Here is a 13,942-nt window from a genome sequence, read left to right as displayed (position 1 = left end):
CTCGCTTGGAACCAAGAGGATTTGCAACCTCAAAGTCATCATAGAACATTTGGATCTGAACTGTGTGCTTTTCTGTTGAAAAAAAGAGGGCGTGTCTTCAATAGAGATCCATCACAAATATCTCTGCGTCTTGAATCACAAGTGTCTGATTTTTTCAACATTTCTCCAACATGCTGACTCTTAAATATTGATTCCAATGTTGATAAAACTGGAACATACATGAATTTATCTTGAACAACTGCCTGATCATATGTTCCAGTCTTTTTATTTCGCCTTGTGTCAAATCTTGAGCCAATTACACATTCAACTGGTTCTACAGTTTCCCACTTGTCTGATAAATATTTTGACCTCTTGTACTCAGAATTAAGAACTGAGAAAGGAGTCTCTAACTCATCAAAAATGCTTCAACTTTCTTGCACATTTCTGTTTCTCTTTCATTACTAAATACATGCTTAATGACTGTTTCTTTAGCATGTTGTTGGATATCTTGAACAATCTCTTCCATGGAATTCACTACAGAATTCACTACACTTTGGCCTACACCTGCTGCCTTTAGATCAGAAATAACAGCTGCACAACTATTTACAAGGTCTGCTGAAGATAATTCCGACTCAGCCTCTAAATCAGGGGTGTCAAACTCAAATACACAGTGGGCCAAAATTCAAAACTGGAACAAAGTCGCGGGCTAACATTAATATTTATTGAAAAAAAAAATCTTCCTCTAGATATAAGAATGAATCTTTTTTTATGGACTCAAACAAGTTTTGCTGAAAACCTGAATATGGAACAAGCAAAGCTTAATACTAAACAATATATATATTAACTGTATAATACCAGTAGGCCAGCTCTAATAGTAATTTGGTATGGCTTCGCGGGCCAAATGTAATCAGGCTGCGGGCCAAATCTGGCCCGCGGGCCAGAGTTTGACACCTATGCTCTAAATGTTCAGGCACCACATCAACATTAGCAGTAGTACTTGTGTCCGTAACACTTTGAACTGGTGAAAAATCTAGTTCTGCAGAATCAAATGAACTGCTTACGTGGCATTTGTTCAGGTGCTTTCTAAAGCCAGAAAAACTACTAAAAGAACGTGAGCATCCCACTTGGCCACATTTGAGATATAGTGTCCTCCCAGTACAGAGACCATGAATTACCTTAAGGTGTTTTACAAGGCTGTTTGGTCTACCATGATCACTTTTGCAAAGAAAGCACTTCATTATTTTGATCTCAATGGATACTAACGCACCATTCTTGCTCGCAACTCTGGGAGTTTCCTTTGTTTCCCCAACATCAATGTTGTAAATGGTTGTTTGCAGAAAAGTGAAAAAGTTGGTCAGGGATGAACTGTATGACGTATCAAAGACATAATGGGCCTTAAAGAGTTCATCAAGGGCTCCTACTGAACCTGTCGCTTTACATGGAAGTGCATGCTTGTCAATCACAATGAAGAAGGTGTGGATGCTGCTTCTTGTGGGTCCCTGAGCAAGAAGGTAGGGCTGACTGCTTCGGGTGATGTTGTCTAGATGCTGCTGTACACTGGTTCCAGCCTACAACAACACATTAAACAGCAGTATTTAGTGACTATCCCATTAGATTAGATCACCTTACTGTACATTACAATGGCGGTGATGGAATATATATTTTAAATAACATACCTTTAGGAATTTGATGAGGTTATCGACAGCTTGAGATGCAGACATCTTTCCTGGTCTCTTTCACCCTTGTGCAGATGGCGGTAGCAGATGTAGCAGCAGCAAGATAGCAGACATGTCACTGTCCCAGCCTACAGACGAATAAACAAAGAATTACTCCAAAAATACATTCGATAGACAGAATTGCCTATATAACCAACAATGGCAAATAAAAACAGTCAGTCATACCATTCTCAACTTCAGTAGCTGACTCAGCATTGCACATCAACTCCAAGAGCTCCGAGGTGGGTACAAGTCCATGACTTTCCTTTACAATCTTTGATTTGAGATCGATGGGCCACCTCTCCAAGAATTTGTTGGCAGTGACCTCATCAAACAGGAGTCTGAAATCTTGTTCTATCTATAATGCAAAAATAGAAGATAAGAGGTGTAATGAGTGAAATTGCAAGCTGCATGGAATATTTCAGTGATTCAACAAATGAAGATGTCTTACCAGTCCTGGTGTGTCCAGAAACCGCGGGAAGACTATGAAGACATCTGCTGCATTCTTATCATCGCTGACCATTGAATGCCGATAAATGAAGGTAGCTTTCATCTTTTCATGGATAGTGTCTTCATCAGCAGAGTGTCTCAAAAGAGCAATAGCTGCTTTTACATCCTCATCTGATAACACTGTCTCAGTGGTGAGTGGTCTGGATCGACCACGGCCTGGCCCGCCAACTTAAGAAAAAACAATTTGATTGACTCCTGCCTACAAATTAGATCAGAATCATTTAAATCACAAGTGAACTTACTTTTAGGAGATTTGGAAAGTGAGACACTTCTTTCCTCTGCAGCTTTTCTTTGAATTGTCTTCAACCGCCACGCAAGGTATCCTGAACCGCTCTCTGGATCATAGTGATGTTCTTATGTAATTAAATACAAGCAGAATGTTATCAACATTTCTGAGGGCAACTATGTGTTTAATGTTGCAAAGTCCCCTTTACTTACATATCCATGTTGTGAATATGGGTCTTCCAGATATGGAAACAGAGCAACAATCCCCTGCGCATACATCACTCTTACACTTTTAGGGGGAGATGTCCTAATGTATAAATTCAGTGATGACCGTCACTCAATTGGCATTGAACATCACAATTAAAAATAATACAATACTAAAAATGTTTCTTTATAGACTACATTTATGATTCTTACCCATGTGCTTCTGTCATCTCAGCAGCAAGTATGTTTATCATCTGTCTTCTAGTTGCATCTGTCAGAGATTTGGTTTTTGCATACTCTTGTATGATGTGTTCACCACCAGGCTTTGTTGTTAGGATTTTTTCAATCAACTTAAATAGACATAAAATATGAAGTCAGAAATTTTTTAAACCTTGAGAAAAACTGGAAAACGATTACATAAAAACACTTCACATCAAACATGCAAATTAGACTAACAATGTTCACTACCCACAGCTTTTGCCTCATAGTTTATATGGCATGGCCTTTTAGGTTGTCTTCCTTCAGTGGTTGCTGCTTCTTCAGGAGGTTCACACATTGTGAAGTTTAGAATGATTGTATCATCCGATGGAGAAGATGATGATGACAGAGATACACCTGTGCATTAAGGAACATGACCAAAGCAGAAGCATTAAATTTAACTGTTAATGCTTCAATCTCAACCTTTAAATTTCATATAAACATATACGTATGTGAGTGATTACCAAGTTCTTCATTGCTCAGCATGACTCGGAAGGTTACAGGTGACCCCTTCACTATTTCTTCAAACACCTCTGCGTCTACTTCTGTGTCAGACTGGTCAAACACCTTCATATCTAGCTGTCTGCCTTCTGGTATGTTAAATTTTAGGCACACTGAAGTAAGGTAAGAGAAAAGAAATGTTACAGAAATTGTTAAAAAAAAAAAATTAAAAAAAAGGCCATGCATTTTCTTATCAAATGGTAGAGTAAGGCTATGTCTTCACAAAATATTGATGAGATGAAGCTTAAGAATATAGGTAATTCTCATTCATTGTTGAAGTAGAAACAATTATCAACTTAGGTAGTTGACTTAGAATATAATTAAGCTTGTTTATTGACCAGGTAAACGTTGTTATCTTGTTTTATCCTGATATTCTAACCTTCTTTCATGAAAGCATCAAATGTCAGGGCCCTATTTCAGGAAGCCGGTTTAGAAAACTCAGAGTGAAAAACGATACTCAGGGTTGAGTAACCCCGAACTGTCCAACTCGGAATATTCGGTTTCAGAAAGGCTGATAACAATTAGTTCAATCAACGCGGAGTTGCTTTAACCCCAAGTCAAGCGCGCGCACGAGGATACATAAAGCCCTGATTAGTGGAGCACAGATTAAGCGAGTCACCATGGAGACGGAGGGAAAGAAGGCGCGGTCAATGTATTTTACAGCGCTTGAGGCCGAAATTCTGATGGCAGCATATGCCGATAACATGCAAATTTTGCGGAAAAAAAGTAACACAGCCTCAGCTGCAAAACAAAGGGAGCATGCATGGCAAAACATAGCCGACAGAGTCAATGCGTGAGTGTTACTTTAAACATTGATCTAGGGATTTCCACCCATTTAACACGTTATTTTATTTTATTTTTTATTTTATACATTTTATTTTGTGACGTGATGTGAGCGCAGGTGCAACCCAACAGGCCCCAAACGTTCCTGGCAGCAAGTAAAAATGAAATATAAAAATATAGTCCAAACAGGTAAGGTGTAATTGTATTATGAGCCATAGTGCTTGGTCTGTTTGTCCCATGTAAATCAATTGCAGTTAGAGGCTACATTAATTTTCCTTCTGTAAGCACTTATTGAAATTATCTGAGCACATTACAAGTACATATTTGCTTACTCTGTATGCTCAAATGTGACCCCGTTATAGCCAACAGAAAAAAAGCGGAGGCCTGAAAAACAGGTGGGGGTCCTCCACCACCACCACTCACAGAGGCTGAGCAGTTGGCCCTCAGCCAAAACAGTGGGCGCCCTGTGGCTGAAGGCATCTCTGCGGGGACATCCTCTGAGTCAATAACCCCGCAAGACACAAGTGCCTACATAAGAGGTAAATTCAAAATAATACATGATGTGCATACATCCTTTCTTCACAGTCACCTTTGCAGTGCTACTCATTCATTTGATAAACTCTTTACCATAATGAATTATTTTGTAGTGAAGTTATTTTCCTACTGATTTTGCCTTCCCTCAGTCTTGGTTGTCTTTGAGAGCATAATGACAATGAAGTGTAAGGTGATTGGTATATGTTTGTTAATTGCCATTTGGTCCCTTGTAAGTTATAAGTGACCTGTATAAACCTCATATTCTATCAGTTGATGGTGATGGTGTACTGCATCTGGTGCAGCCTCCTGTTGAGCCAGACCAACATGCAGTTATGAGTACTCTTAATACTCCACAGATTATATGAGTTTACAGTAGAACAGCAATGTTGTTAATTTCTTTACTACAGGAAAATAATGAAGAAACATTGACAGCTGTTACAGAGGAGGAAGCAACAGAGACACTTTATGAGGTTTACATCTTACAATGGAAAATATAACAATTGAATAAAATGTGGTACTATAATAAAACCATGGACTTTCTATGTCTCTAACAGAGTGATGATGGAAATGAAGAGGAAGAGGGTCCAGCCACGTCTCCAACAAACCTTTCCTCAGTAAGATGTTCAGCACTGATTTACAACCAACCTAAGTAGGCATGTACTATGAATGTCAATGCTATTTTCTGTGTTTCAATAGCTCCCTGTAAAGCAGCTGTACAAGACCCATTTGATCAAGAAAATAAAAAAATGTGACTTGGAAATGGAACACTTCAAGCAGCAGATCCAAAAGACCAAGATTGAGATTTTACTGCTAGAACATCAGTTAAGGGTGGGTGAAGTGGTCAGAGATGGACGAATTATTTCAGTGTTATATACTTATACATAATAATATACTTATTAATACTTTGTGTACAGGAAATACAGGCGACCAATAAAGCCAGTTGAACAAAAAATCTGTTTATTCTTCTTTCAACATGTTGAGATGATGGGTCAAAGGAAATGATTGTGACATATGGTGTCTCTGACTGCTCTTCCATCTTGTATGTCCGTGGGAGGGTCAGGATGTTCATGGTTTGGATCACTGCTGATGTTTGGTTCAGAAGGACAGTGTTCTCCTCTAATTGTGGCAATGTTGTGAAGAATCACACATGCCACAATAATGTCACATGCCCTTTCTGGGGTGACCCTGAGTCTTTGAAGGCACTGGAACCGGGCCTTAAGCATTCCGATAGTCATTTCAACTCTGGCTCTTGTCCTGCAATGAGCCAGATTATATCGCTGCTGTGGGCCCGGTTCAGGGTCAGGGTAAGGGGTAAGCAAATAGGGTAAACATGGATACCCCCTATCACCAAGCAAGTAGCCAGTGAACTCTCCTAAGACAGAAGGATACACTTCAGTTCAAATGTGTCACGGCTCAACGGCACGAGGGAACAGGGATGGACACAGGCGCAGAAACCAACCCGGAAGCGAGGTGACAGAAAACAAATGATTTATTTCCGCCCACAGGAAAACAAAGGTGAAACACAAAGCGACGCCACCACACTAGTGGCGCGTAGGATTCGTCTGTGAAAATGAGGGCGACCTAGACACCTCTAGGAGACGGCTGAACAGCGGGGACAGCGGGGAGGTAGAAACAGGACTAGGTAGGGGCCGGGGCACTGGAACAAGAGGAGATCACGATCAGAGGGATCCAGCAGACAACCAATAATCCTCCGCAGTTGAATTGAATTGCCTTACTTGGTTTCAGATGGAGGGGACAGGTGGAGCGGAAAACCCGGAGGCGGTCGAGGCGTGGGGAGGCAGGCAGGTGAGCAGTGGGTCGGCAGGCCACGTTGTGTGAGCAGCTGGCGGCCCAGGTCCAGGAGGACGGGAGCGAGGGGAACAAGATCTCCACTCCGGGTGCTATCGCTGAGGACAAGAAAAGACAGGTCAGTCTTCACACGGCGTTAAGACAAGGTTTTAGGATGCTCCACTGAACTAACATGGGAATAGGAGATACTCAGGCGATGAGTGGTTGAGAGCGCAGGTCTGATATACCGCTGGCACGATTGCTCACAGGTGGTCAGCCAGGGAGGGGCAACCGGACTCCGCCTAAAGGAGGAGGAGCCGCTGTCTGAGACCTGCAGGTGCCCAACCAGACCATGACACCACCCCCCCCTCAAGGGTCGCCTCTCGGCGACCGGCCTCTGTAGAATGCCGAAAGCAAGGCGGGGTCGAGAATCCGGGACCGGGGAACCCAGGACCTCTCCTCTGGCCCGTACCCCTCCCAGTCGACCAGGAACTGCCTGCCCCTTCCCCGGCGGCGTACATCCAGGATGCGGCGGACCGTGAAGGCAGGATGCCCACCGATGAGCCGGGCGGGCGGCGGGGCAGCAGGAGGCGGGCACAACGGACTCACAACAACCGGCTTGACTTGGGAGACGTGGAAGGTCGGGTGGACCCGTAACGAGGAGGGCAACTTTAGCCTGACCGCGGAGCGGCCAACCACCCGCTCCACCTCAAAAGGACCGATGAAGCGTGGGGCCAACTTGCGGGAGTCCGTCCTGAGGGGAATGTCTCTGGCGGATAGCCACACCTTCTGTCCCCGGGCGTAGGCAGGTGCCGCCTTGCGGCGGCGATCCGCGTAGCGGCGCTGGCGGGCGACGGACAGGCCCAAGGCCCGGCGGGTGCGCAACCACACCCGTCGGCAGCGTTGCAGATGGTGCTGGACGGAGGGGACCTCAAGGTCGGTCTCGCGCTCCGGAAAAAGGGGTGGCTGGTAGCCGAGAGAGGCCTCAAAAGGCGAGAGACCCGTCGCTGACGAGGTGAGGGAGTTGTGTGCGTACTCCGCCCACGGCAATAACGATGACCAGGAAGCCGGGTTGGAGGCAGCGACGCAGCGGAGAGTGGCCTCCAATTCCTGGTTGAGGCATTCAGTCTGACCATTAGTCTGAGGGTGGTGTCCAGAGCTCAAACATGGCTTCGCTCCCAGGGATGTACAGAACGCCCTCCAGACCTGCGATGTAAATTGCGGTCCCCTGTCTGAGACGACCTCCGAGGGTATCCCGTGCAGCCTAAACACATGGTCGACTAGCAGATTAGCGGTTTCAGTGGATGTGGGGAGTCTCTCGAGGGCGACAAAGTGAGCTGCTTTGGAAAACCTGTCGACCACAGTGAGGATCGCGGTCTTGCCAGAAGAAACAGGTAGACCAGTAACGAAATCCAAAGAAATATGCGACCAGGGGCGCCGTGGAATAGAGAGAGGCTGCAGCAACCCAGCCGGGCGTTGCGTGTTAGATTTGCCCCTAGCACAAACACAGCAGGCGGCCACATACTCCTTGACATCTTTATCAATAGACCCCCACCAGAAATACCTTTTAATAAGGGCACTCGTCCGCGCGCCTCCTGGATGGCAGGAGAATCTCCCCTTGTGGATCCAGTCGATCACTTTGGAGCGGGCCGCCTTAGGGACAAAGCGGCGGTCAGGGGGCCCTGTGCCGGGGTCCGGCTCGGTCTCCAGTGCCCGACGGATGTCCTCCTCCACCTCCCACGTGAGGGAACCAACCTTGACGCTCGCAGGGAGGATGGTGGGCACGGCGGACGACTCCCCCACGGCGTCAAACTGCCGGGAAAGGGCATCCGGTTTCACGTTGCGGGACCCTGGGCGGTAAGAGATTGAAAAGTTAAAGCGACTGAAAAACATGGACCAGCGTGCCTGACGTGAGTTCAGTCTCTTGGCTGCACGAATGTACGTCAAGTTCTTGTGATCTGTCCACACTATGAATGGGTGCTCCGCCCCCTCGAGATAGTGCCGCCACTCCTCCAAGGCCAGCTTCACAGCCAACAGTTCCCTATCCCCCACGTCGTAATTCCGCTCAGCAGGTGATAAACGACGGGAGAAAAAGGCGCACGGATGGAGCTTGGACGCCGTGCCGGAGCGCTGGGATAACGCCGCCCCCACCCCGATGTCAGATGCATCCACCTCGAGAATAAACTGTCTCCCGGGGTCGGGGTGAACCAAAACCGGCGCCGAGGTAAACAGTGCCTTTAACTTGGTAAACGCTGCTCCGGCCTCCTGGCTCCAAATAAAAGGGAGCTTCGGTGACGTCAGCCGGGTCAGCGGCGCTGCTACCTGGCTGTAGTTCCTGACGAAGCGCCGGTAGAAGTTTGCGAAGCCCAAGAAGCGCTGCAGATGCCGCCGGGACGCAGGTACGGGCCACTGCACGACTGCCGTAACCTTAGCCGGGTCAGTCTTCACCTGCCCCCCCGCGAGGACGTAGCCCAGGAAGGAGACGGAAGGTGAGTGGAACGCGCATTTCTCCGCCTTTACGTACAATTTGTTTTCCAGCAACCGCTGCAGCACGGCTCTGACGTGCGCCCGATGTTCCACCACGTCTTTGGAAAAAATCAGAATATCGTCGAGATAAACGAAGACGAAGCGGTCCAGGAAATCTCGCAGGACGTCGTTCACCAGGTTTTGAAAGACCGCCGGGGCGTTTGTGAGACCGAAGGGCATCACTAAATATTCGAAGTGCCCCAAGTGAGTGTTAAAAGCGGTTTTCCACTCGTCGCCCTCCCTGATTCTGACGAGGTGATATGCATTCCTGAGGTCTAACTTGGTAAAAATGGTGGCACCGTGAAGCGGCTCAAAGGCGGAACTGATCAGCGGCAATGGGTATTTGTTTTTTACTGTTATGTCATTAAGCCTCCTGTAATCAATACAGGGACGGAGCGAGCCGTCCTTCTTACCGACAAAGAAGAATCCGGCCCCGACAGGCGAAGAGGAGGGTCTGATGATGCCGGCCGCCAGGGAGTCCTTTATGTACTTTTCCATGGCTGCCTTCTCAGGATGAGACAGATTGTAAAGGCGGCTCGTGGGTAGGGGGGAGCCCGGTAACAACGTAATGGAACAGTCATATGGCCTGTGCGGGGGCAGTGCTTGGGCTTTGTCCTTGTTAAACACCTCCCTCAAATCGTGGTACACTGACGGTACGACAGAAAGGTCCACGGCAGCACTCGCGTCACGTGCGGGCTCGGCAACGGCTGACGGCGGGGCTGAGACGAGACAATTGGCATGGCAAAACGGGCTCCAACTTATTACATTTTGCCCAGCCCAATCCAGATGTGGGTTATGTAGCTTTAGCCAGGTGAAACCAAGGACGATGGGGATGCTGGAGGAATGGAACGTCAGGAAGGGGAGCCTTTCCCTATGGTTGCCTGAGGCGACTACAGTAACAGGAGCAGTACGGTGAGTGATGTGGGAGAAAACTTGGTTATCCAGTGCTTTAACTGGGAGGCTAGACTCCAACTCGAACAGGGGAATATTCAGTTGCTTGGCTAGTTTCATATCAATGAGACTCTGCTCAGCGCCCGAATCGATTAACGCCCGGGACGTGTGGGTTGCGGAGCCGAGCAAGAGCGTAACCGGCAACAGGAAGCGGGGCTTAGAATCACTATAGGTACCGCCCACCCGTATCCCCGGACTTACCGGCGGGCGTCCCCTTTTCCCTTCTCCGGACAGGCGGCAATGAAATGCTCCGCGGAACCGCAGTAAAAACACGAACGAGCGCGGCGACGTCTCTCTCTCTCTCTTGCGGAGACAACCGGGATCGCCCGAGCTGCATGGGTTCCGGTTCAGCCCTCTCCCCAGCGACTGGGGCTGATGGCTGAACCGGAAGTGACGACGGGGGAATGTAAACAGGTGACGCACGCCGCACTGGCCGACGGGTGCTGGAGTTCCTCTCCCGCTCTCGCTCCCGCAGTCTGTTGTCAATGCGAAGCGAGAGCGTGGCTAACTCCTCGAAGGTAACCGGTTCGTCACGGGACGCTAGCTGATCCTTCATGTCCTCATTAAGCGACTGCGAGTAGACTCCCTGAAGGGCTTTATCGGGCCAGCCGACTGCCGCTGCGGCGGTGCGGAAGTCGATCAAGTAGTCCGCGATGCTACGGCGGCCCTGGCGGAGATTTAACAGCCGGCGAACCGCACTGCCCACCGAGACGGGGTGGGCAAAAGTCCTTTTGAATTCGCCGAGAAAAGCATCGTAGCTACAGGACGGCAACGGGTGTGTGCTCAGGTAAGCCTCGGCCCAATTCAGGGCTCGGTCGCGCAGTTTCCCGATTATATAAGAAACTCGAACCGTGTCCGAAACGAAAGAGCGGGGCGAACGTCCGAACGCCAGCTCGCACTGTAACAGAAAACCGCTACAGGCCCCTGGGTCACCCGCATACGGCTCCGGCTCCGGGGAGGCCGCGTCGCGAAACAGGTGACCCCGCTGGGGCTCGGGATCCGCCGCGGGCTGAGGCAACGGCGCGGTCGGGGCGGGCAGCGCTGAGCTACCGGCGGCGGGTTCCGACTCCGCCGAGGGTTGAAGGGACTGAATATCGGATTGCATTTTAGCCTGCTCGTCTGTGAGTGTGTGCACTTGAGCCAGTAGGTACTGCAGCGTCTGTTCGTGGCTACCGATAATAGCCCCCTGCTTACTGATCGCTACGCGGGCTGGGTCCGCTGTGTCCATATAACTGGCCTGAGTATACTGTCACGGCTCAACGGCACGAGGGAACAGGGATGGACACAGGCGCAGAAACCAACCCGGAAGCGAGGTGACAGAAAACAAATGATTTATTTCCGCCCACAGGAAAACAAAGGTGAAACACAAAGCGACGCCACCACACTAGTGGCGCGTAGGATTCGTCTGTGAAAATGAGGGCGACCTAGACACCTCTAGGAGACGGCTGAACAGCGGGGACAGCGGGGAGGTAGAAACAGGACTAGGTAGGGGCCGGGGCACTGGAACAAGAGGAGATCACGATCAGAGGGATCCAGCAGACAACCAATAATCCTCCGCAGTTGAATTGAATTGCCTTACTTGGTTTCAGATGGAGGGGACAGGTGGAGCGGAAAACCCGGAGGCGGTCGAGGCGTGGGGAGGCAGGCAGGTGAGCAGTGGGTCGGCAGGCCACGTTGTGTGAGCAGCTGGCGGCCCAGGTCCAGGAGGACGGGAGCGAGGGGAACAAGATCTCCACTCCGGGTGCTATCGCTGAGGACAAGAAAAGACAGGTCAGTCTTCACACGGCGTTAAGACAAGGTTTTAGGATGCTCCACTGAACTAACATGGGAATAGGAGATACTCAGGCGATGAGTGGTTGAGAGCGCAGGTCTGATATACCGCTGGCACGATTGCTCACAGGTGGTCAGCCAGGGAGGGGCAACCGGACTCCGCCTAAAGGAGGAGGAGCCGCTGTCTGAGACCTGCAGGTGCCCAACCAGACCATGACAAAATGTCCCTGTAGCAATTGGTCTTTATATATTTTAAAGTATTTTCAACTCACCATGTACAAATTTTGTGCTCAGTGTACATTCACGAAAGATTCGTGAGTCATGAACAGAGCCTGGCCACTTGGCTTCCACATTTGTCATAATGTTGGCAGCATCACATATGATCTTCACAGTGCAGAGAACACAAATTAGCATCCATTACTATAATGAAATAATTTGTTAGTTTGAAATGCTACAGGGAACTATGCACCTGTACATTAATGCTGTGGAAAGACTTCCTGTTCACATAGTCTCCTTCATTTACTGAAGGAGCAATGATTGGAATGTGAGTGCCATCTATACAGCCAATCACGCCTGGGAACCCTGAAAATAAATGTAAAATTTAAGTAGTAGTTCAAGTATCACCACATCATGAATTGAGTTTTGTTCATCCTGATACCTGCAATTTTGTGGAATCCCTCTTTGATAAATCTTGTGGGTCTATGACCGGGGAACACCACAGACGAGTACAGGAGACGTTTCAGTGCAACTGTAACATTCCTGACTGCCCGACAGACGGTAGCCTTGGAAACGTGCTCAGCATCACCAATATTATACAGAAAGCTCCCGTTTGCAAAAAAACGAAGTGCAATACAAATAATATGTACAGAACTGAGAGGATGTCCGCGATGTGTCACATGAGCAATATTAGGCCTGAGGATGTTATTCAAATGAATTATAGATTGTGCTGAAAAACGGTAACGTTCACACAGAAAATCATCAGGAAATGATCAAATGTCCAAACGCGCTCTAATCACTCTCTCCCGGCGGAGAGCTCTGCGGAGAATTTGGGCTTCAACATCTACTGGCTCTTCGAGGTAGGGGCACGCCATGTCCGACACTTCCTACTGTCAGGTTTCCGACAAAGAGGCGGAGACAGTCAGGGTTAGTTGTGGTAAACCTGCTAGGGGGCAGGTTAGCTTCACGGAGTGTGTCGTCATAGTGACTCACTCAGGATTCATCTGAACTCGCTTTGTGAAACCGAAAACCCAGAGTTTTCGTTAACTCAGGGTATACTTACTCAGAGTTTGCACTAAACCGGCTTTCTGAAATAGGGCCCAGGTCAGACAGCCTAACATACTTCTGCTCCCCACCAAACAAAACACGCAGCAACATATTCTGTTCACAAAACAAAAGAGAAAAAAATAATAAAGGAAAGAGTTTAAAACTGTGGATGTACTTTAGAGCTTTAGTTTTTATACAAAATAGAAGCAGTTAAAAGTCAATATTACTTAACAGCTACAGCATGAAGAAATAAGTAACAGATTAACTGCTAATAAAGATCCTTTATCAACCAGTGTTACTGCAAATGGACCAAGTGTGACTAACATCTAATATTGTTTAATAACTTTAGTCTACTTATCAAGTATTGGTCGCTCTTACTGCAATTCGCTTTATTTCTGTGAACAATTACTGTATATTAACATATCATTAACATTGCTGTCAATTAATTTATATAAAAGAATCTGAATTAATTCTAAATTAGTGTAAGCCTTTGGCATTTGCTTAAAAGAATATAAATCAGTAGAGTAAACTTTATTGTAATGTTACCCACTTTTTCTGATAGTTCCTTCGAAGCTAATTAGCGATTATTAGCTTACTAATAAACGGTAATTTAGTTGCTAAAACTATCCCATTAGACATGTGACAATAATATTATCTAAGCTGCACTTAGAAGAAATACATAGTTAACATGTTTTAGGTTAATCTTAACTCAGTGAGAATATAACGAACATTTGAACTTTTAGCAATGGTTAGCATGTAGCTACTCGACAATATCATTAAACCTATGGGTAAATGCTGCTAACTCGACATCAATGTAACTATAAAGAGCTATTTAGTTTAAAAATACTTACTAAACAATGTTACCAGTATGGGAATGTTAACTTAACTTACCTGACTGTGGTAGCTCTCAGACCGCACACGCCTGCGGACTGGTA

At 47.3% G+C, this 13,942-nt stretch overlaps 1 protein-coding gene and 4 long non-coding RNA genes across 5 annotated transcripts; 1 reads left to right on the top strand and 4 right to left on the bottom strand.

Annotated features, from left to right (window-relative positions):
* Nucleotides 1–418: 418 nt before the first annotated feature.
* Nucleotides 419–2,247, bottom strand: LOC112431524 (uncharacterized). The gene is made up of 4 exons (XM_076876992.1): nucleotides 2,146–2,247; nucleotides 1,881–2,052; nucleotides 1,656–1,783; nucleotides 419–1,547 (listed from the first exon to the last, which is right to left on the bottom strand). The coding sequence occupies exons 1-3, from the start codon at nucleotides 2,245–2,247 to the stop codon at nucleotides 1,716–1,718; spliced, it is 342 nt and encodes a 113-aa protein (XP_076733107.1). The 3' UTR covers nucleotides 419–1,547; nucleotides 1,656–1,715.
* A 17-nt stretch (nucleotides 2,248–2,264) lies between these two features.
* LOC143413740 (uncharacterized) lies at nucleotides 2,265–3,549 on the bottom strand. Its single transcript, XR_013094356.1, has 6 exons — nucleotides 3,356–3,549; nucleotides 3,106–3,248; nucleotides 2,847–2,983; nucleotides 2,643–2,736; nucleotides 2,447–2,539; nucleotides 2,265–2,372 (listed from the first exon to the last, which is right to left on the bottom strand). It is a non-coding gene; the product is annotated as an uncharacterized LOC143413740 (long non-coding RNA).
* A 1,523-nt stretch (nucleotides 3,550–5,072) lies between these two features.
* On the top strand, nucleotides 5,073–5,542 carry LOC143413746 (uncharacterized). The gene is made up of 3 exons (XR_013094362.1): nucleotides 5,073–5,179; nucleotides 5,264–5,323; nucleotides 5,406–5,542. It is a non-coding gene; the product is annotated as an uncharacterized LOC143413746 (long non-coding RNA).
* Nucleotides 5,174–13,942, bottom strand: LOC143413743 (uncharacterized). The gene is made up of 3 exons (XR_013094359.1): nucleotides 12,214–13,942; nucleotides 12,017–12,128; nucleotides 5,174–6,081 (listed from the first exon to the last, which is right to left on the bottom strand). It is a non-coding gene; the product is annotated as an uncharacterized LOC143413743 (long non-coding RNA).
* Nucleotides 11,095–11,957, bottom strand: LOC143413739 (uncharacterized). Its single transcript, XR_013094355.1, has 3 exons — nucleotides 11,799–11,957; nucleotides 11,554–11,724; nucleotides 11,095–11,474 (listed from the first exon to the last, which is right to left on the bottom strand). It is a non-coding gene; the product is annotated as an uncharacterized LOC143413739 (long non-coding RNA).

The sequence above is a fragment of the Maylandia zebra genome, linkage group LG18, assembly GCF_041146795.1.
Source record: "Maylandia zebra isolate NMK-2024a linkage group LG18, Mzebra_GT3a, whole genome shotgun sequence".
Lineage (NCBI taxonomy): Eukaryota > Metazoa > Chordata > Actinopteri > Cichliformes > Cichlidae > Maylandia > Maylandia zebra.
Note: the sequence above shows the minus strand (reverse complement) of the source record. Positions and strands in the feature narration are given on the sequence as shown.

Excerpts from the sequence above, each read along its gene's own strand:
- LOC112431524 (XM_076876992.1), bottom strand. The coding sequence starts at position 2,247 with ATGAAAGCTACCTTCATTTATCGGCATTCAATGGTCAGCGATGATAAG. Across the intron at positions 2,053-2,145 it reads TTCTGGACACACCAGGACTG|ATAGAACAAGATTTCAGACT; the intron begins GTAAGACATCTT and ends TTTGCATTATAG. Across the intron at positions 1,784-1,880 it reads AGCTACTGAAGTTGAGAATG|GCTGGGACAGTGACATGTCT; the intron begins GTATGACTGACT and ends ATTCGTCTGTAG.